At 45.6% G+C, this 22,264-nt stretch overlaps 1 protein-coding gene across 3 annotated transcripts in view; it reads left to right on the top strand.

The window, feature by feature from the left end:
- Positions 1 to 22,264, top strand: part of Mical2 (microtubule associated monooxygenase, calponin and LIM domain containing 2) — a 200,880-nt gene that overhangs the window by 129,787 nt on the left and 48,829 nt on the right. For 2 of the 3 annotated variants that reach the window (XM_042691528.1, XM_042691529.1), the window contains 2 exons: positions 454 to 542; positions 2,262 to 6,303. In XM_042691528.1, the coding sequence (XP_042547462.1) occupies positions 454 to 542; positions 2,262 to 2,681 (509 nt within the window). In that variant the 3' untranslated portion in view covers positions 2,682 to 6,303. Of the gene's footprint in view, positions 1 to 453; positions 543 to 2,261; positions 6,304 to 17,247; positions 17,429 to 19,515; positions 19,698 to 20,998; positions 21,002 to 22,264 lie in introns of those variants that run through there. The other variant, XM_042691530.1, reaches the window with a different exon arrangement.

Genomic DNA, 22,264 nt, shown 5'->3' with positions numbered 1-22,264 from the left:
TCTCAGAATCTCAGAAAGGATAGGAGTGTATCAAACACTTACAGCTGCCCCTTTTTGTTCCCTGGCAACTGATCTTGTAAAGAAACTTGACCTTACCTTGGCTTGAGGGTTGCCAGAAGATTTTTAGCCCCATTTCAAGATCCCCTCGCCCCATTATTGAAGCAATAAAAAGTGTGACTGCCTTATCTCAGGGTACTTGTTGAAAGATGGTGATACATCCATTTCCCATGTCTAAGCCAAGTATTCTGACCAGACAGTGAAAGGTACTTGGCTTATTTTCTGTGGTTTACAGGACAAAAATTGTGTGTGTGTGTGTGTGTGTGTGTGTGTGTGTGTGTGTGTGTGTGTGTCTGTCTGTCTGTCTGTCTGTCTGTCTGTCTGTCTGACTGTCTGTCTGTGTCTGTGTCTGTGTCTATTGTCTGTCTGTTTGTCTTTCTGTCTCTCTTTCCACAGGAAAATTTTACTGCAAGCCTCATTTCATTCACTGTAAAACCAACAATAAACAACGGAAGAGACGGGCAGAGTTGAAGCAACAAAAAGAGGTATGTGTCTCAAAAGTAGTGGTCAAACCAGGAGGAGGAGATCTTCAAATGCTCCTCAGAGCCTAATGCATTTTTCTGGCCGTGGAGGGATGGAGACTGCTTGCGATAAGGAAATGCCTCTACTTCCTCCTGTGGGTGTTTCCCTTACCTCCATTTATTTAGTGGCCTTCGGTTTGCACATTGCAAAGGCCAAGTGAGTAGCTGGCTGGCTTCTCTAGAGAAGCCAAAAAGAGTTTGCCCATGTGCTAGAGATGGTACTCTGTGCCTGTCTTTACAAAAGCCAGTGCTCCCTGTGTACTTAGTATCCACCTGGCCACAGGATACTACTTACAGGAGAAATGACAGATAAGGGAGCCGACCTGTGGTTCCCAAGTCCTTTTACAGTCTCTTGGAGCAGCCCACTGAATTTATAGATGGTCTGTGGTAGTGCCCCCTCTGATAGCTCTTAGTAAATACCTTCTCTCTGGTTTGAGGAATTGTCTAGCACCAAGAACATGGCTTAAAACATTTTCTAGCAAGGTGCCAATAGCTTATGCCCATAGCTATTCAGTAAGCTGAGACCTGGAAAATCAAAGTTTAAAGCCAGTTCTGGCAGAGAAGTTCATGAGACTCTTAACTCCAAAGAACCAGTAAAAATCCGGGCTGGAGGCATGAGTCAACAGGGTGAGCATGAGGCCAGAGTTTAAGTCCCAGTACTGGCCAAGTCATAGAGGTTTAATTTTAAAAGGGAAAAATAAATATATAAAAAAGGAAAGTTAAAAATCTGTAATCACCTACCTTGAAAAAACTTCATCACTTTATGTGAATAACTTTTAACTTATATTTTAACTATACCCTCTACAGTTTTATATTCTTTTTCACTAACAGTATATCAAAAAGAAACTCACAGCACAACAAAATAACACCAGGAATTGGGTGCTCGAATGTGAGGAGAAGGGTGATCAAGAGGAGGGAAGTAGACAAATTAGAAGAAAGGGAAGAGAATGCAGTTATAAAATTCAATGCATTTTGATAAAATTAGGAAAATTAAGGCAAGAGATAGGGTTGGGAGGAATTGGAGAGAATACTGAAAGGCATGACATTGATCCATGTTTGAATGCAACTCCTTTGTAAAACTACTTACAGATAAAAATAAAATTTTAAAAACAGAAATTAAAAAATAATTTTCTAAGTCATATAAATTCTTTGGGAATTTTTCATTTTAATTCTAAATTCTCCAATCAATTTTATTTATATTTTTATTATCTTTAAGTAGTTAGACCAAGGAATTACCATTCAACCAATTCCTCTAGGAACTTGTAATGCCTATTTAAGAGTCTCCTTCTTTGATAGTAATCTATATCACTAGTCCCATGTTGGTGGACTTTTACATTGCTTGATATTTTTATCTTACAAATAACTTCATAAAGAACATCTTTTCTTGTAAATGTTTATCCCTATTTCAGATAGTTTACTTAGGCTATATCATTATAAGCAGGAATGCTGATCAGAGGGCTTGTCCATTTTGAGAGTTTATGAATTGGATAATCAGTTTGTCTCCCAAAAAAGTTGTTCTCTTATTTGGCACCATGAGTAAGAGTGCTGAGATTATTTAGGGGCTAATTGTGGAACTCGGGGCCTTCCAGGTTAGATTTTTATTGGTTCTCTCAGTCTGCTCTGTTGGAAGACTGCTCCATGAGACTCATGGACTAAATGCCTTCACTTTGTTCTCTTTGTCAGGAAGAGGGGCCATGGCAGGAGCAGGAAGCCCCTCGACGAGACACTCCCACCGAAAGTTCTTGTGCAGTGGCCGCCATCAGCACACCAGAAGGCAGCCCCCCAGGTATCTCCACCTCCTTCTTTAGGAAGGCACTGAGCTGGCCTCTCAGGCTGCCAAGGGCCCTGCTCGACCTTCCCCGGGGCCTGCTGGCCATTCCCCAGAACCTGCTTAACTGGATACGGGGACTGCTGCACGCCATCGGGCTGCATGTCAGGGACAATGCTTACAACTACTGCTATATGTATGAGCTCATAAGCCTTGGGCTGCCACTTCTCTGGGCCTTCTCTGAGGTCCTAGCAACTATGTACAGGGAGTCTGAGGAGTCTCTTGAAAGCATTCGCAGCTGGGTACTCAGGTGCATTCCCACCAAGCGCGAGTGAGGTGTCTGGCTGCCCCAAAGTGCCTTAACATTTCTGGAGTGTAGATGGCCATTGTTTGTTGTTTGCTAAGGCTCTGGCCAAGTCTAATGTCTATAACAATTAGCTCCAAGCCAAAGAGTTTCATATCAGCCACCTCCACCTGGCCTTGACAAGGGGAACATCCAGTCCAGGTGCTAGGGCTAGAGATGACATGAAGGACTTTTTTATACCTTTGTACATTATTTTTTATACCAAAGCGAGCCATATTTCTGGGTTTACATTTCAATGTTTATCTTTCAATAAGCCAAGAGCAATTTTTTTTCTATGAGTGTCATTTTTTTTCTGAACATTTGAAGTTCATCACTCTTCAACATGGCAGTGAACTGTAAGAATCACTACTTGCACAAATCACTACTTGACCTGGGAATTTGCATATACATAAGTGAATGTGCCATCTCTTGACCAGTGCCTTGCAATTTATGCAACCTGATGTCACCTGTCAACAGTAGGTAATTTGGGGAGGAATTTGAAAGCATAATGTTTAGAAGAATAGAGGAACAAAATAGAATCAACTCTACAAAAATGCACAGAAGTGTGTTGACTCCTCTCTTTGTAGAGGGGGGAAGACTGCTTTGCTCCTTTGTTTTGAAGTAAAATAGTAGTTTATAGGTTTTTTCCCTTATCCAATCACAATCAGATGACACAGACTCACAGGGTTCCAACCAGGTTGTTACAGACTTCCCAACAATCTATTTTCCTTCCCACTAACGGGCAGTAAGGTGACAGCCTGCTGGCACCTGACCCTGGAAAGCTCTTCCAGGCTAATTCTATGCTGAGGACAAACTATTTCAGCTGGTGGCATTTTAGTCCTCAAGGACTCTATCAGGTCCCTAGACCAGGCTATAAGCTGAACCAAGGCCACTCAGGTGCATAGTGGTCAGGCTGAGTAAAGGGGAAAAAACTGCCTCTCATCTGGTGTCCTTTGAACCTGAGGAAGTTTACCAGCTCCTGGGAAGCATGACCTTGCCTGTCATGCTCTGGCTGCTGCCATATATATGTGTCAAAACAGAAACCATTTTCCCACTGTCCAAGCAAAAGAGAATGCCTGACCTTAAGCAGCTTTGCTGTGTTTTGACTGAGGGAAGGCCGGGAGTGGAAGCTGTTTATTGACTGATTCCAGGAAATAAGCCCAAGTTGGAAGAGTGGATCAAATTGGTAAAGTGCTAGCCTAGCAAACTCAAGGTCCTGAGTCCAAGAAAACAGGCCCAACCAGGGGCAAATAAAAGAACATCAGGCCCCCTCTTCTGGGGGTCAGGAAGAACCCTCAGCTGTCCCCACCTCACTCTGCTTGCACAGGCTCAACTGAGCAATGAGAGGCCAATAAATGCCTTCAGTGGTGCTCAGCATATTCAAAATTGTTGGGACCAAGAGAGCTCTGTGAGGTTGGCTGTTAGCACTAGAAATTATTTGCTAGGAAAGAGGGAGTCTGGTGTGGATTCAGAGCCAGAGCTCTGAAACAGCTTTGGGATGATAAATTTTCTGTAGGGTGGAAAGAAGGGGTGGGTGTTGCTTCTCCAGACACTTCCCTGGAGTTGTTGGGAAACACAGGTCATGGTCATGGTCCCAGTCAAGTCTTCTGGAACTGCTGGCACCTCTGTCTTTTTTGAACTGTTCTTAGTCTGATGACTCACATTACATTTTCCTCATTTTGTGCTGGGATTTTTAATGTTCCACATGTTTCATTATGCAAAGTGAATTCTTGAGGTCAGGATGTGAGTGCCACCTCATTGTGATTACCTCCAGCTCAGGGTGGGCTGAGATGTTTTGCAGAAAGTTCCCTGAAGCCAGAGTAGAATCTCTCTAAGAATGTCACTCTGGCCATAACAAGACTGGTTTGAATTATTCTAGTAGACTGGGTGTGTCTGTCATAAGTCAGATGTTTGTATATTGGGAGACCTTGAACCTTCCTGGTGGGCAGTGCCAACACATGGGCGAGTCCTGGGGAGCAACTCCTCAAAACTTCTATCACATATTCAAGAATGAATGTGAGATTCCAGAGTTAAATTGGGGCAGAGAAAAGAGAAGGGAGAGAAGGTCCTAAGGGCATTTGTAGCTCTGAAAGGACTTCAGTGGAATGTTGACAATGTCTGCTCATGTAAATAAGTAGCTGACCACCACCAGAAGGGTTCATCTCTCCTAACCAAACAGTGAATGACTTGTTGGGGGAGAATGTTTCCCTTTTCTAACGGTTGCCTATTCAACTCCAGTTCTTTCTTCCCTTTTTTCTCCATGCTAAGTTCTCTTCTCTGTCTCTCTCTCTTTCCAACCTCACCTTGTGGCCGTCAGTTCATTTCAGCCTTCCAGTGCTACACCCACTTCTTGGCTGACACATTTCTGCTCTGAGGTGACTGATTTTTCTGGGCTATTTTCAGAGAGTGGTACTAATCCCTAACCTGCTTCCACACCCTGCCTCCCCGCCGGTAATATGATTGTGCTGTGGCTTGCGTCTAATGGACTCATTTGGTGGCATGGGGAAGGGGGAGTTAACAGCATGAGGGAGGGAAGGGTTCAGCTCAAAAGCAAAGTCTTATTCTACTTGCCCCAGAGCATGCAGCCTGATCCACCCCAAGTGCATGCCCCGCCTCCCCTCTGTCCTCTGGGCTGGCCTGTGTCTATGCTTTTCAGTTGCACCTGGGAAGCCACTTACCTTCTTGAGAAGGTTTAACTTGATTGTGAGACAGTACCATACAAGAAAGGCTTTGTCACCTTTGGCAAGAAGACATTTGTCTAGTGACCTCTGAAGAAGGTCTTATCTAATAATATCTTCTTAAATTGATTCTAACATGAAGATTACTATTTATCAAACCCATAGATGATCCATTTTAGAATGATTTAAAAAATTTCTTCCAGGCCTCATTACAAGTTTGACTCATGTTCTGTATTGTATACAAATAATCACAATGATTCTAGCAAACCTTCTCTTCAAACCTGCATCAGTGATCCAAATGATCTGCAGTGTACTTCTTATCCTCCTGGACTCCTAAAGTTCAATAACGTCAATCAGAGCAATCATGCATAGTCTCAGGAGAGGGATGACCTCGAGAAATGACTTAAGTCAGACTCAGGCCTGGAGAGACCAGTCTCTTTACTCCCATGGCTCAGCCTAGAGTACATATTCCTACTGACTTGTTTACCTGGAGCAGCAGAGCAATCAAAGTGTTGGTACAGAGAAGCCACACGTCCAGTAGAGCAGAGCCAACATAGGCCTGGCCTCACACTCTTGACTGTAGTTGATATTTGTTTTGCATGTGGCCAGAGCCACCCTGACCTATCAGCCTTTGCCCAGCCCTGCATGCTGTATCCCCTCGCTGCATTGGTACAGAGCCTGGCAGTACAAAGTCCTTGCTCTTATCTTCTCTTGCAGAATTTCCCTCCCTTTCTACAATGTCAACTAAGAGAGCCCTCCTCTCTCTCAGCCTATCTCTAGCTAGCCTCCCCATTCTCATCACAAGGCATGTCTGTGACCTATGGTAACCATTTACAGTACCACATGGAACCTTGTATTTTGCACACCACAAACAATGTTTAGCTTTATTTATGGTATTTGATGCTGTAAATGAAAATAAATATGGTTCTTTATAAAGCTCATTGTTTCCTCTCTTCTTTGCCATGGGTGCTTCTAAAACTTTAAACACAGGGATTGGTTTAGGGAGCCCATCTTCCCTAAACTGCTGGCGGGACTTGCACTTGTGGTAACACGGGACTCGCTGGGGCTGTGCTGGGGCATTCAGAAATATTACCCAGGGGTAATATTTGGAAAATGTCACCAATACTCTGGGTCCAGGCTGTTGGGGCTCTTTCTTGAAAACTTGTGGTACCTTACTATTCTAGATTCTGGACAGAGTAGGTGAATAGCCTTCCTTAGCTCTTAGGAACAGGCTGTGTTGACCGCTCTCTGCACCCATTTTCCTCACACTTCCAAGTGATGACCCTATAAAAACTGTTTTGCCGTGAATCTTACATCAAAGTTGGCTCTTGAAGTTTATATTGGTCCAGCTGGGTGAAAGGAGGAAGTACTAATGTCAATCTCAAAATGACAATGAACACAGCAAGTGTGCTCATCTGATGAGAACCATTTGCCATCCTAAGAGGCATTCTCTGCTCATAAAGGCTCAGGTCATTTAGCACCTTGTACTATGAAGTTCTGCTTGTGGGGCCACTGAGTACAGCATCCATGGCAGACTCTGTGCAATTGGGATGGACTTAAAGTCTTGCTCAGCTAGTGTGGACAGTGCTGAAACAGCATCCCCAAGGAAGGAGGCCTACTCTTGCCAGGCCTATTGTAACTGAATTTATGGTGCCACCTATTAATTGTATGAGGGCCTGGTACCTTCAAAGAGATCATCCTGGAGCCCTGGTCTCTAGCTCAAGGTTAGTGCTTGGATCTGCTTTCAGAACTACCTTAGGTTATGATCAAGGGCCCCTGATACTCTTCCCCTTCCATTCAGGAAAGATATTAGGAAGAAATGTGGTGGGATGGACAAGAGACTCGTTCCCTTGTTTTTCTGGTCAACAAGACTTATTCTAAGCATTATTCTAGGTCCTGGGGATCTAGAAGGGAACCATACAAAGATACTCTACCTGAATGTATTTTTAGAGAGTATATATCATAGTATTGCTGGACGAGATCTGATTGTCTTACCTGTCGATCTGTTCTCATACTCATTTGTTCATTAAGTTTGTATTTACTACACATCTACAACATGCTGGAAATGCCACAGAGAATGAACTTATGGTCAGATTTTTAAGCTTTGCTATAAATTGAGTTAAAACAATAGCTTCCAAAGTTTGGCACTCCAAGAGATGCTTCATAAATAAAGGAGTCCAGAGTTATAAAGTTTGATAAATGTTTTAGACCAATCTTTCCAGCAGTCCTCCAAAACCTTGGAGACTCACAGGATTCATTATTCTATCTCCAGGGAATCTCTTAGTCTTCAGAAGTAGGAGTTTCATTAACTGTTCAAGTAAGCACTCCCATATCTGCTTACAAATTTTGTGTGTGTTTTGTTTTGTTTTGTTTTGTTTGTGGTGGTGGTGGTGATGGTTCAGTTTGCTTTGGTTTAGCTATTACATTATACATAAATAGTGTCGGGTACAATATTTAATCCAGAAACCCTGAATTAAAGACTTCACATTTTAAACGTAAAATAATAGAATTAAATAGAAGTTCTCAACACCACAAACATAAGTATATATATATGTATATATATAAAATCTAATTCAATATTGATAAAATCATGAGGTGATAATTCTCTAAGCTTTATAACCTCTAACTGAAATGTGTGTGTGGGGGTGTATAGGTAAAAAAGGAGGCAAATCTGATTATACACATTTTTAAAATAATTAAAGTATTAAATAGATGGGGAAAATCTTCATTAAATATAACAATAAGGAAGTTAATTGCTGTGGTATTTTAAAAGTACATTTAAAGCAGGTGTTCCTAGGCCCCTCCTACAGCATAAGTGATCAGTTAATATTTATTGAGCAATGACCCACTGATAAATGGTCAAAGATAGTGAACAAGTAATTCCCACTTAGGCTAATTTAAAAAGTAAACACTAAAAAGGAAGAATTTACAAAAATGTTCTTCCTTCCAGGCACCAGTGGCTCACATCTGTAATCTGCAATCCTAGCCAACCCTGACAATCCAAGAGACATCTCCATTTAACCACAAAAAGCCAGAAGTGGAACTATGGTTCAAGTGGTAGAGTGCTAGCTTTGAGCACAAAAGCTCAGGGACAGTGCCCAGGTCCTGTGTTCAAGCCCCAGGACCAGCACACACATACACACACACACACACACACACACACACATTCTTCCTTAGCTTTCAAAAGAATGCAAATTAATTATACAGGACCTTGAACTGCAAGAAGAAACTCATGAAATCAATTGTAAGAAAAAAAATCATCTAGGTGCTGGTAGTTCACACCTATAATCCACATACTCAGAGGCTGAGGATCAAAGCCAGCCTGGGCAGAAAAGTCCATGAGACTTATTTCCAATTAGCCAACAAAAAGCTATAAGTAGAGTATGGCTCAAGTGGTAGAGTACTAGCCTTGAGCAGAAAAGTCAAGCAAGAGCATGAGGCTCTGAGTTCAAGCCCCAGTACCAACACACACACCACACACACACACACACACACACACACACACATACACACAAATTCAAAATTAAAAGTTAAAATATATGAGTTTAGTATTGCATACAATGTCCACCAAAGAAATCTTTTTCTGGAAGACATAATGACAACAACTACTAAGATCCAGAAAAGGGCTCTGACCTGTTGGCTCAGTAATCCTACCCTAGGGAATTTATCCTAAGCAAATAATCTAGTAGAAGAAATAAATTTTTGTGTACTTGCATATCAAGTAGAGTAAGTAGGTCATACAGATTGGGTAGGCTCTTCTCCATTTCTTTTTACAACTTTAACTGAAAATTCCTTCAATAAATTAAAACAGTTTCTGCTTCCTTCACTGTCCTGGGGCCTGCTGCTACATGTACAGTGTTTTCTGTGTGCTAGGCACTAAGCCAAGCTCTTAACTTGTAGTTCCTCATTAGCTCACCTCCTTTCAACACCCTTGAGATCAGAAAAAGGTTTTAAGGAAAAGTCTATCAGAGCTCACTAATACCAGGCATGCAAGTCCACAGCAACATCAACTGTGAAGGGGCCAGAGGCACCCATGGGCTCAGGACCAGAGCCAGGTACCTGCTCTATGGGGGATTTTGCTGTGTAGTGAGGACCCTGGACTTTGACTCCTGGCTTTGACCTCCAGCACTTCATGCCACTTCTGAGTGGCACGAACACAATTCCTCTCTATACATTGGAGCTAGCAAAGACTCTGGTGTATGGTTTTGTAAAGGTGGCACTATAGCATGCTGGAGCACAGAATGCTTTGCCACATTCCAGATAGCACTTCCTTCATTTGGCAGAGGAAATGCCCTGTGAAAGACTTTGTTAATATACTCTAGGTCAGCTGGGGCTCAGAACACCCAATAGGATGGCAGTGCCATCTCTTCTCTTGTTCTTTGATTCTCCAGCCCTCTTGAAGACAGTTAGCCACCCCCTCTCAGATATGGGACTCATCCCTGGGGCCTCCTTTCCTGCCATCACTGCCAATAAAACATAACTTTGCTTAGGGAATACTTACGTCTCAGTTACATGCAGGCCCTGTCTCTGCTTCCAGCTGTCTCCCCACCACCTCCACCTGGGCATGTCCAGCTCACAGATACATCTCCAGCCTTGATTTCCCTCTATAACATTCTCTACTCTTGCCCTTTCTCATTGCTGGAAACACCAATTCCACTCATCCCCGAAGCCTTGAAGCCATTCTTGATCCTGCTTTCTTTTGATCCATATCCACTCTATCAGCAAATTCCAAGAGCATGGGGCATCTGTCCAGTTCTCATCACTTCCAAACCTCTTGGCCTTGGCCACTGTTCTCCCTTGCTGGGTGATTGTGCAGTGGCTTCTTTGTCTCTACATTTGCCCTGTAGACTATTTTCAACACCCTGCATTAGTGATCCTTTAAATCAAGTTACTCCTCTACCAAGAATTTACTACAAGTTGTCTACCTTATTCAGTTATAATTCCAAGGCAGACAGGGGATTCCAAAGGCACTCTCTCTGGACAGCCTGGCCCATGAACTCTCTTCTCTCTTACATCTGTTCTTCACACTGTTCCTCAAACTCCAGATATGTTGTATCCTTGAGCTTTTGTGCTCAAGGTAGCATTCTGCCACTTGGGCCACAATGCCACTTACAGCTTTTTGTGGTTAATTGGAAGTAAGAGTCTCACAGAATTTTCTGCCCAGGCTACCTTCAAACCATGATCCTTAGATCTCAGCCTTCTGAGTAGGTAGGATTACAGGCATGAGCCACAGGCACCTAGCAATGTTTTTTCTATTCACTGTTTTATTCTATTCCCTCCATGGAAGTCTACTCGTAATGCTGCAACCTTTACTCCTCAGCCTTCTTCCTACCTCACCCTTACTAGCCAGCTTTTCCATGCCATTTATCAGTGTCAGCCATGTTATATAATTCTTATATTTACCATTCTATTAGTCTATTGCTGATTTATGTTTTCCTCTGTGCTAAACAGATGCTTTATGAGGGTAGGGATCTTTGTCTTTTTTGAACATTTATAATCCCAACTAGAAGATCACATCAGGAGCCCTTGTGGATTAAGTGACCCTGGCCCAGGCCTTAGAATATATGGAGCATATTTGGGTTGGGGGAAGTCCTGCAAGCATCCAGCCATAGTTCAGAAGAAAGACTTGAAGCAACAGAAGGTTAATGTTGTATATCCTGCCACCTCTTGGTTTTGCTTCATTTTGTCTTTTGAGGACCATCATCCTCTCATGCATGTCTTGGCAGAGCTGAGTACACAGAAACAGGTGGGTTCAGGCAACCCACTCAGGTCTGCTGAAGGTGGCAGCAGAGAGCAGTTCCAGTGGGCCATCCAGTATCACAAATTCTCTCGCATCTCCTCACTGACCCTCTCTGATGTCCTAACATAAGAATCTGGGTGACAGGTTGAGACAAGAAGTAGTATAACACTGTTCTTGCCTGACAACCTAGACTGGGGGTGAGGCTGGAGCTGCCACTGTCTGCCTACTCACCCTCCAACCCCCCACCACACATGCAGGTGGCTCAACTTTATTTAGATCCCCTGAGCCAAGCCATCCTGCAAGTGGACCCAAGACCAAGTAGAGCTACCCACCCAGCAGAGGACCCATATCAGATAAGGGAGCTGGTTCCTCAACTATGTGGAGCCTACGTGCAGGCAGATCAGGGCTGCTCTCCTCATACCTAACCCATGCCAGACTCGGCCTGGCCTAGGCACAATTTCTAGATATGGGGATTCCATCCAGCGCCACTGGCACTGCCTACCACCCCACTGTCCTGAGAGAGCTATAAGGGACCCCTAAGAACAGGTGCTGCCTTGGCCAGTCCTCATGCCTATTGGTAACAGAGGACAGGGCAGGAAATAAGGGGATCCAGGGTCTAAGAACTAAAGCCCCAAACCTATACCCATTAGCAAAACAATCTAGCATTTTTGCTGTGGAGTCCACATAGCTGAGATAAGATGCTGTGTGAGTCCCTTCTCTCCCCCTAGGAAAGGGCCCTGGTACTCAGAGGGAGCCTTCTCTGAGGGCTAAAAATCCCTGCTGTCTTGCCCAGGGTCCATGGTGCAGGTTCTAGGGTATGACCAGGTCAATTCTGCTGAAGATGAAGGGATGAGGCCCAGGCCCAAGCTGCTTCCATGTCTACCAGACATGTGGCTTCCTTTTGTTTGTATATAGGCTGATCCTGGTCTTTGTACTAAGGCAGTTGCTAGGGCCAAGAAGACCTTCTGAGTAATGCTGTCTCCTGTTCTAATTAGGGAGCAGCAGAGATGTGCCTGCGGGTCTATACCACACCCAGGCTCAGTCCCTTGGCTTGGGATACCCAGCAAGGGCTCAGCAAGGCAGGACCTTGGGGCCTCAGGGTAGAGGAAAGCCCAGAGACCCAGCACTACCCATCAAAGCATTTCTGCCCTGAACAACTCTGGATGCCTCATCCTAAGGAGTCACTCACAGAAGCCCCAGGATGGCAGCAGCTCTGTCTTTGACACATGATACTTTATTTTTAAAAGACCATGCCCTGCAAAGGACTTTGGTACTGGTGTGGACAAAACCTCCCTCTCTGAGCAATTGTGACATCCCCTGGCAGTGGAAAGGCCTGCCCACTCAGGTCCTTTCCCAGGGCCCTCCTTTGTCTGTCCCCTTACTTGCTACAGTCCACCTGTAGTAACCAAGGCATCTATCTACCTATTTGTGCTCAAAAACACTCTCCTCCCTTCCCCTGCTCTGCTCCCTATTAGAAAGGTAAAATCCTTGAAAACTACATTTCCCAGGGTCCTTTGTGATGGGCTTCTGGCTACATTTGACCATTAGACACATCAGTGGGAAATTGAAGTTGAAATCTAGAAGTCAGAATCCTCCTCCCATCTTTTTGCACAGCAGCAGTAATTCTGACTTCTAGGCTCTGGTGGCCCATCACTTTGTCCCACTCACCAGTAACTTCCATGACTTCCATCTAGGTCATCTCATAATCCCTGTCTGTTCAGTACTTCCAGTGCCACCGTGGCCCTGTGCCTGTCTCAGCTTTCCTCTGTTGAACACTGGCTTGAGTTCTGTTTTCCTAGCTGGATCTTCTTACACTTAGCTCCCTAGCTTTCTTTCTCAACTTTGTCTACAGAGAGAACAGGACAACATAGGGCCTCTCTCTAAGACTAGAGCCAGAAGTGATTGTAGCAATTAGGAACTTACATGAATCCTCTGGGCCTCAGTTTCTCTTCTTATAAAATGTAGTTACTGGGCTGGGAAGGTGGCTTAGTGGTAGAGCTCTTGCCTTGCATGCATGATGCCCTGGGTTCGATTCCTCAGCACCACAGAAGCAAAAAGAAAAAAGCCAGAAGTGGCGCTGTGGCTCAAGTGGTAGAGTGCTAGCCTTGAGCTGAAATGCTGAGGGACAGTGCCCAAGCCCAGAGTTCAGGCCCCATGACCGGACCCAAAAAAAAAATTGTAGTTACTAAGAATTTGTGAGAGGAGTTGTTGCTTTCTTATCTCTCTGGGTTCCGGGGCAAGTGGAAGAGCCTCCAACCTGGGACAGAAAACAGAATCACCTTCAGCCATTGAACCAGGGTAGCACAGGTCCTCACCAACCCTGCACAGGGCCTGACCAGAGAACAGCCTTTGAACTTAGCCACTATAGGTGGCTGGATGCATGCTGCTAGCTCTGCCTTACCCAAGCTTGAGGTGATAATGACCCTAGTGCTAGAATTCTTAAAGTGTCCTCTATCACCAGGGAGCAGGCATCTGGCCAGAGTACCAAAGAGGAGTAGTAAGGTGCTGGGTTCTAAGTAGACCTGCTTCCCACCAGGAGCCCAGCCACCACTCAGGGAGGTAGAGATCCTGCTCACTCCAACTGCTGGTACCCCCAGAATTCTCTCCTGGCACCAATCACTTCCGTAGAGTCCATAAAGCAAAGCATCTGGCCTGGGGGAGGAAGTAAGATGGTGGTTGTGTAGGCACATGGTACAGATGAGCATCCACAGGTCCCTGACCTTGGAGTAGGCCACAGATATTACTGTTCTGTTACTGCCCTGGCTACAAATTCTCCAGGTCCATTTCTTTCCCCTGGTGCAGTGGTACTGCTGTCCTTTTATGGTGGGTGGGATGATGGGGATGATGGGCACTCAGTGATAAGCTGGTGCTATCTTGTCATTAGTTATTTTCTGTGACTTTTCTAGCACCCCAAGTCTTCTCATAACAGCAGATGTATATGGGAAAGGCCCTCCTGGGGAATGAAAAGGGGTGATTGGATGCAGAATCTTAAACCTGACAAGTTTCCTACTGGAGTAGATCTTAACCCCAGAGAGCAGCAGTAGCCTGAGCCAGGCATCCTGGGGCAGAACATAAAGAAGGGCATGTCTTTCTTTGGGGCTGCTGCTTCAACCAGCTGGCAAAGGGGTGGAGGAATGGTCCAGAGAAAGCAGAAGCTTCTTGTCCATAGTCCCTGTCCTTTTCCCTCCCCTGATGTCCAGGCCCTGCTGAAAGAATATGGTTCCTGCCCAGTAAAACTGAGGCACCATCCGTCAGCTGTGCCCTTCACCCCTCCCAGAGCCCAGGAAGCAGGCAGGGCTTTTCTCTGCTGGATCACCCATCCCTGCTGCCAAAGCCAAAACTCTCTGGAAGAAAAAGAGAGAAGCAGGACCCAGGTGACCCTGAATGTTTGGTCTGGTGCCACCACAGCCTAGCTCAGCTCACCTCAAACACCTGTGGTCACCATGTACTTCAGGCTGCCCTGCTCTCCATCACCCTCTACTCCTCATCAGGCCCTCAAACATCCTTTTACCTTGTCCTCTGCCTCAGAGTGGATGGATCTTCTTACCCTCTAATCACATGGACTTAATTTTGGTTCCCAATGCAAACAAACATTACTTCCTGGCTTGCTTTTGCTCCCAAACAACATCTTGGATCATCACCTCTCTGTTTCTTACTATCAAATCCTGTCCATCCTCAAACCCAGCACCTTTGATCTCAGAGTCTAGTGCATGGAAGTCATACATGTCCTTCCTCCCACATCTTCCCTGCACCACTAGTGGATGTTTAGCATCATTAAATGTAGCATCTATGAATGTGTCTTATCTCCTTTATGAGGCAGAAGGACATCCTTGGAGGCATGGCTGGAAGGCAGAAGGCAGAGTCTCTGATTTGCCTCCCAACCCACAGCAAAGGCCAGGATCAGGGCAAGGCACATGCATATCCTATTGGATATGCATGTATTGATCACCTGTCTCTCAGATACACACCAACACACATATGTACCAAGATACAGGGTCAAGTCTGACTGGGTGGCTTTGCTGCAGGCTGCAAGGGTGACCTTGGCTCTTGGGGCCATAAGTTGGCTCTAGGTTTGTTTTGTGCACCCTCAACCTAGCATCCACACTGAAGGATCAGCATCCATCTAGAACATTCTTTTATGATAACCTATGCAGGATCATGAAGGACACACCAAGCCAGAAAATCCACTTAATCCTCTGCTCACACCTCACAACCATGAATTTCCACTGGCCCAATGCAAATCTAGCAGTAAGCCTTTTGTCAATAGGCTAGGAGTATGTGTGCCCCACCTTGCTCTACTAGTGAGGACTGCAGAGTCAAGGGACAGAGTGACTGTTTCAGGAAAAGAATGAACTCCCAGCCCAAACTCATGATTCCTACTTGCTTACAGACATACAGGTTGTCCTGATCCCTTGAGGGACTCTGTGAGTGTGTGTGTGTGTGTGTGTGTGTGTGTGTGTGTGTGTGTGTGTGTGTGTGTGTGTGTGTACACACTGTATGCTGGTGTCTTCTTCTGTTTTTTTTTTTTTGGTCAGTTACAGAATTCAGGGCTTGGGCACTGTCCTTGAGCTCTCTTGCTCAAGGCTAGCACTCTACCACTTTGACCCACAGCTCCACTTCTGATTTTCTGGTGATTAATTGGAGATAAGAGTCTCATGTACTTTCTTTCCTGGGCTTGCTTTGAACCACGATCCTCAGATGTCAGTATCCTGAGTAGCTAGGGTTACAGATATGAGGTTCCAGTGGCCAGCGTTAATGTCTTAATCTCTCTATGCTTTCATTTTCACAGCAGGAATATGGGACTAACAACAATGCTTTCCCCATTTAATAGACTTCACATGGAAAGAATGCTCAAATTCTTGATATATAGTAACACTCACTAAAAGTAAGCTACCACTGCTCTTATTGCTACCACCACCACCACCAAGGCATCCAGAATATTCTTTAAACATCCTCCCATTCACAGTCCAGCTAATACAGTAGTGTAGACACATGCACACAAGCAAGTTCATACAAACACCATGGTTACAAACTATCAGCCCGTTAGTTGAATCTGTCTGCAGATGTGCTTTGTTTGATCTTAGAATATTTTAAAACATGAGGGATGTTACATCAGAATCAGACTCTCCTGAGCTGTCTTCACAGGTGAGCAATACAGTAAAAGAGTTGATAGAATCTCCTAGAAAGAACAAATGAGGGAAAAAGAGGAGTGGGTACCAAGGAAGGTGTGGAGACAGGGAAGACAGGACATCTGAAATGGAACATCAGAGAGAGAAAGAGAGTCCCTTGGAGCAGGGAGGAGTCAAGGATCAAGGATTGTAAGAAGATCCCCAAAGCCCTGTGAATTAGCAACAAGCAGGTTCTGCGTTTTAAGGGCTCATAAAAGAAATAAAAGAAAGGGTCTGCATCAGGGATGTCTTCCAGATTGGCTGTGAAGGAGGAAGAACACTGAATGGATAGGCTGGGCTGGAGTTAACAGGGGGCTCTTCAAACAGCATGTTTAAATACTGATAGAAACCCAGCTGGTGAAATGAAGGACACAGAAAAGGGGAGGGAAGGACCTTTATTTGGGAATGAGGGGTGAGAAGGAGCTGGATTTTTACAGAGAAAAAATGATGTCCACTGTGAGAAAGGCCTGCTCACCTAGTTAGTAGCCAGGATGGAACTGGGATTCACACATTCATTTGTCCACTCAACAGGCATTTATTGAACATTGGCTGTTTACCAAGTATATTTCTATCATCAAAGGAAAAGGGGGAGGGAAATCACTGGAAATGTTCTAGTGCTAGGAGGAGGGAGAGAGTGAGCAAACTAAAAAAGGAAATTGCATTGTTTACTCGATGGTGAGATGCATGATGGGTAGAAATAAAGAGATGTGGCATGCTGAGTATACGGACAGTGGTTTCCCACAGGAAGGGCAGGGTTGGCTCACTAAGAAGGTAACATTCAACATTCAGCCAACATTTTACAGGGAGCCCTGCATGCAAGGGTTTGGGGATGAGAGTTTTCTAGGGGATGCAAAAGCAAGCCGGGTAAGGGAACTGGGACAAGGCCTTCCCAACATGCTGGGGAACAGCAAAGAGGTGACACCACTGGAGCCATTAGTTCCATTGTCTCCCTAGACCCTGTTCTCTCAGCAGATGAACCCATTTCCCCCAAGAAGCCGAAGAGTGTCCCTGAGCCCCAGCCCAGTCATGTGCCAGGTGAAGCCACTTCCCCACTGCCCTCTGAGTGGACCTCAGTGAGAATCAGCCCTGGGGAGGACGCAGCTGGGCAGGACTTGCTGGCTGTGCGTGTCCTGGTCACCAGCGAGGACAGCAGGTATGCCCAGGCTGGGGGAAACATCAGGCTGGGGATAGGGCAGGATTTGAGATCTTATCTTTTCTGGACACAACTGCTAAGGGGGGGGGGCCTCAGTTTCCTTATCTGTCATACGGGGGACTATCCTAGTGTCTAGTTGTAAGGAACAAAAAAATAACATGTAAAGTGTGCAGAACAATACCTAGGACATCATAAGCACTCTAAGGCTTAGCAGTTATGCTTTTCTCAGAGAAGGGAAAGGCCCTGGCTCTACTGTCTTCTCCCAGGAGGCAATGGGTCTTGTAGACTGCAGTGAGGGGTATGGAGATGGGTGTGGACTATCCCAGGGTATGATGGGGGTGCCAGGAGGAGCCTGGGAAATGAGGCTCTGATGCTGACCAGTATTCTGAGAGTAACATTCTCACCTCAAATCCGATCCCTACCCAGAACAGCTGATAGAAATGCATATATCTGGCTTCCTCCAGGTACACTGAAGTCAGGAAGTCAGTCAACAAGTATGGGCTGCTATTACTATACAGAGCATACAGCAGTGACCCACACAGACAAGGTCATAATTGTCGTACCTTTCATCAAATTAGGTAACCAGCCAGTGAACAGGGAAACACTTAATAAGAAAGCAGCACACATGTGCTAGGTAGAGAACTAAGGTGAAGGGTTTTTGGAGTGACAGGTCAGCTACCTTACCCTGGGTGTGGAAAGGCCTCTGAGTCAGTTATCAAAGCCCACAGTAAGGCTGAGAGCTAAACTAGCCTCAGAGTGAGTTTACTCCATTCATTGCACCCTAAAAGTGGGGCAGGTGCTGAGCAGGTCCCCCTGGGCAGTCCTGGCTGTGGTGGGTTCACCCAGCTGAGTTTTGCATCTGGAGCCTAGCTCACTGTCAGCTGGGGTGACTGAGGGCTAGTCAGGAGCCTCACAAGGTCTCTGGAAACTGGGCTAAGAACTCTCCATTGGGTCTGGCTACCACATGCACACAGCAAGCCCAGATAGAAGGGGCAGGAAGTATGTTCCATCCTTTATGGGACAAACTCAAAGTCCCCTTGCAAAGAGGTAGAGACCCCAGGGGAACAAGGACAACCGTTTTTGTAGACCTCTGAAGAGGTGACAGTGAAGCTGAAATAAATTGACAAGAAGGGACAGCAGAAGGACAAAGGGAATCCAAAGAGTGATGGCAGCTAGGGCACAGGCCTCAGTGGGAGTGCGCCTGAAGGAACTGAAGATGGTTATGTGGGCCCACAGGGAGGGAAGAAGGACAGAAGGTTATGTGGGGCTCTGGCAGTGTGGCTCAATGGTCACAGCACTTACCTAGCCCATGGGATGCCCTGAAGGAAGGATGTCAGAGGCTGAGGTAGAGGTCCCATCAATAGAATAAACTGAGAAAGGGTTGGAGAAAATGGAGACATTGGTCATAGACAGCTAGTTCAAACATCTCCATTACTCCATTACTTACAGTAAAATACATGAGAACAGGCATCTTGGCAAATCCCACAGTTGAGTCTCATATACCAGTCTCTGTGAGAACTGCTACCTTGAAATCACCAAGATGGAGGGGCTGGGGGTTTAGCCCAGCGGAAGGGCGCCCACCTGGCACATGCAAGGCCCTGGGTTCGGTTCTCAGCCCTGGAAAAAAAAAGAAAAAAAAAAGAAATCACCAAGATGGAAAGACAAGGCTCAGAGATGGAAAGGTACCTGCCCTAGGTCACAGTCATCAGGCCTCAATTAGGCAGAACAGGTCTACATGCAGGACTCCTGGCTGCCAAAGGCCTGTGCACATATCATGAATGAATATCCATGGATCAGGATTTCAGTGAAGCCTCCAATTGGTTATACCCACATCGCATACCCACTTCTGGGTAAATGCTTAAATGTGGCCACACACTCGGGTGTGCTGAGGGCTAGCACTTCAACAAGGCAATTTAGGAGGACATAATTGAGCCCAGAGCAAAGTCCAAGGCTAGAACTAGACATTGAGGTAATGAAGCCACTGGGTTTGCCTAGCAAGAGCTAGGAATGGGTAGGGCAATGTGGGTGTGTGCTGGGGTGGGTCCAGGTTGCTGGTTCATCCTTCTCACCCTCCTTCCTCCTACCAGCTCTGACTCAGAGTCTGAATGGGAGAACAACAAGGACCCCAGTGCAAAGGCCTGTGCTAAGAGACCCCCGAAGCCAGAATCACCACCTCTACCAAAGCCCATAACCCGGCACATCTCCCTGAGGGAGCCTCTGATCAAGACCATACCCCCCCAGTACCCTGAGGAGCCACATGTGGTGCATGGTGAGTAGAGGGTCCTCTGTACATGGTACTGGGTCAGCTTCCTCTCATGGAGGCCCAGGTGACAAAGAGCTTACCCTCGGGCTCAAAGGCAGGGCTGGAACCTATGGGAAGTGAGGTGTTAAGTCCGATTGAGGGATAGGAACTCAGGCCTGGCATCCTTGTCCATGGAGCTTCAGAGCCCTAAGTGGGAGGGCCAGAGAACAGTCTGGTCATCTGTTGGATAGCACAGGACTGAAGAGTTCAGATCCCTCACACACTGCAGCCTCCCTCCTGCCTCCTGTGCTGACATGGCCTCAGAGGCCCCTCCAGCACCCCATCAGCCCTAAGGGGTTTGGCTGCTGTTGGACAGCATGCACCTCTGGGCTGCACAGCCTCCTGAGTCCACCTGGGCACATGCTTCAGAAAGCATTCCTGGTGTAAGGGGTTATGGGATGCACAGTGCGTGCATAGCAATGGGAGCATGCGCACTGAGCACTTGGGCATTTCCCATCCCAAGGTCAGTAGCATGAAGCCCCCTTGGTGGGTGAGAAAAACAAATGGTGGTCTCTCCCAAGGGATCATGGTGAACGCTCTGGCCCAGTGCCCAGTGCCTCCATCCCCTAAACTCGGGCCTACTTAGGAGGGGTTGTCTTTAGCAGCCCAGATTATTTTAGTAAAGATGGCCTGGAGTGGCAACTTGTGACCAAATGGGCTGATATGTGAATGATTCTGAGAGAGCCGGGGAAGAAGCAGGGTAACAGAAACTTGCCACCTTAAGGACCAGTAGCCTTAGCTGCTCTGTGAGAGCTGGTGCTGAATTTGTCCTACACTGTCCTCTGGTGGCCAAAGACGGAATCTCCACTATGCTCTCACAATTGATGGTTTCCCAAGACCAAGAATGAGACTAGAAAGACCTCACACTGATACTTATTTCTAAATCCTGAAATCTCTAAATTTACCCTTCCATGTGAGCCTTTTTGTTAAATGACAAACCGTCCTCAAAATACATTTTTAATTACCATTTGTAGTGCTATCTAGAGAGCTTAGCACAGGCAGTGAACAGTATACTGGCTAATGCCCAGGACATCCAGCCTGCCTTTAGTTACTGCTAACACTTGAGATGCCTTCCACCTTCCTGGGATCCAGCTTTCTTAAGTAGACACCAAATCTCCCTGCCTTGGATCCTTTCCCTCCATTTCTTCTCTCCCTCTCCTCAATTGCCATGGAACTTCAGAAGACTTGCAAGGAAAATATAAATCTGCCTGTATATATAAAAGCCTGTATTTATAAAAGCAGGAGCCTCAGAATCAAGATACACAAAGCTAGTTTAGGACAGGCAGCTGTCAGAGAGCCAAGCTCTAGTTCTGAACAGAACAGCAAGCATTAGGAAGAAAATTCAGATAATTATTATTTTTTATTGTTCAAGAGCCAAAAAAATACATTGTTTTATATCAGGTCTCAAGGCAGGAACAACTTAATGATTAGCTCTGTAGAATGTTCCTATCTTACATCAAATAGGTATGAGAGATATATCACATAAGGTCTTAAACAATGGCTTCTCAGAAACTTCAGCCATAGTTTCACCAAGCCCCCTCTGCTGGCATGGAAGGACATGATACCTAAACCTGACTCAGTCACTGGCTTGGGCTTGAGAAATAAAGCCGTTTGGCCAAAGCATTTTGTTTGTTATGATAGTTCAGTTTAATTCTAGAATGAAATATAGAGCAGCCAGAGAAGGCAATAGACATGACTTTCATACAGTCCTTTGTTGATTCAGTCTTCATCAATCATGTTTGGATCATTGAGAAGTATACCACCTTGTTGAGTGTAAAACTCTTGATTTGGGCTATAGGTATAGCTCAAGAGGTGTATCCTCCCCTACCTAGCAAGTGCAAAGCCCTGAGTTCAAACCAGTACCATGACCTTAGCAACATTGTTCATAATAGCCAATAGAGGAAAGCAAGAGAAGTGCCCCCTCCCTATCCTGATGTATTCTTTTATAATACACTGACAGATATAAAAATTATTTAAATGGTATTTTTTATCTTATGTACATTTTACCACCATTTGACAAGTGGTTTTGAGGGCTGCTTGGCATGTCAAGGAGTATTTTACATCTTCAGATTTCTTTAACATAGAACCTATCCAAGCTGATGGTGCGAAACAGAACTTACAATAGTCCCGAATCCATACAGCCCTCCCCCCAAGAAAACCTTCCAGGGCTGGGAAGGTGGCTCAGTGGTAGAGTACTTGCCTTGCATGCATACAACCCTGCGTTCGATTCCTCAGCACCACAGAAAAAAAAGGCAGAAGTGGCACTGTGGCTCAAGTGGTAGAGCACTAGCCTTGAGCTGAAGAGCTGAGGGACAGTGCCCAGGCCCAGAGTTCAGGTCCCGGGACTGACAAAAAAAAAAATCCAAAAACAACTTCCATTAGCATTCTGTCACTGTGACAAAAATGCCTGACACAAACAATTTGTACTGAGGAAAGGTTTGCTTTGGCTCATGGTTTCGGTTTTTGGTTGCTTGGTCCCACTGCCTGTGGTGAGGCAACATGTCATGGCAGGAGCACTTTGCAGAGGGCACTGC

Source organism: Dipodomys spectabilis, unplaced genomic scaffold (assembly GCF_019054845.1).
Source record: "Dipodomys spectabilis isolate Male_0828 unplaced genomic scaffold, ASM1905484v1 ptg000145l, whole genome shotgun sequence".
NCBI lineage: Eukaryota > Metazoa > Chordata > Mammalia > Rodentia > Heteromyidae > Dipodomys > Dipodomys spectabilis.
Note: the sequence above shows the minus strand (reverse complement) of the source record. Positions and strands in the feature narration are given on the sequence as shown.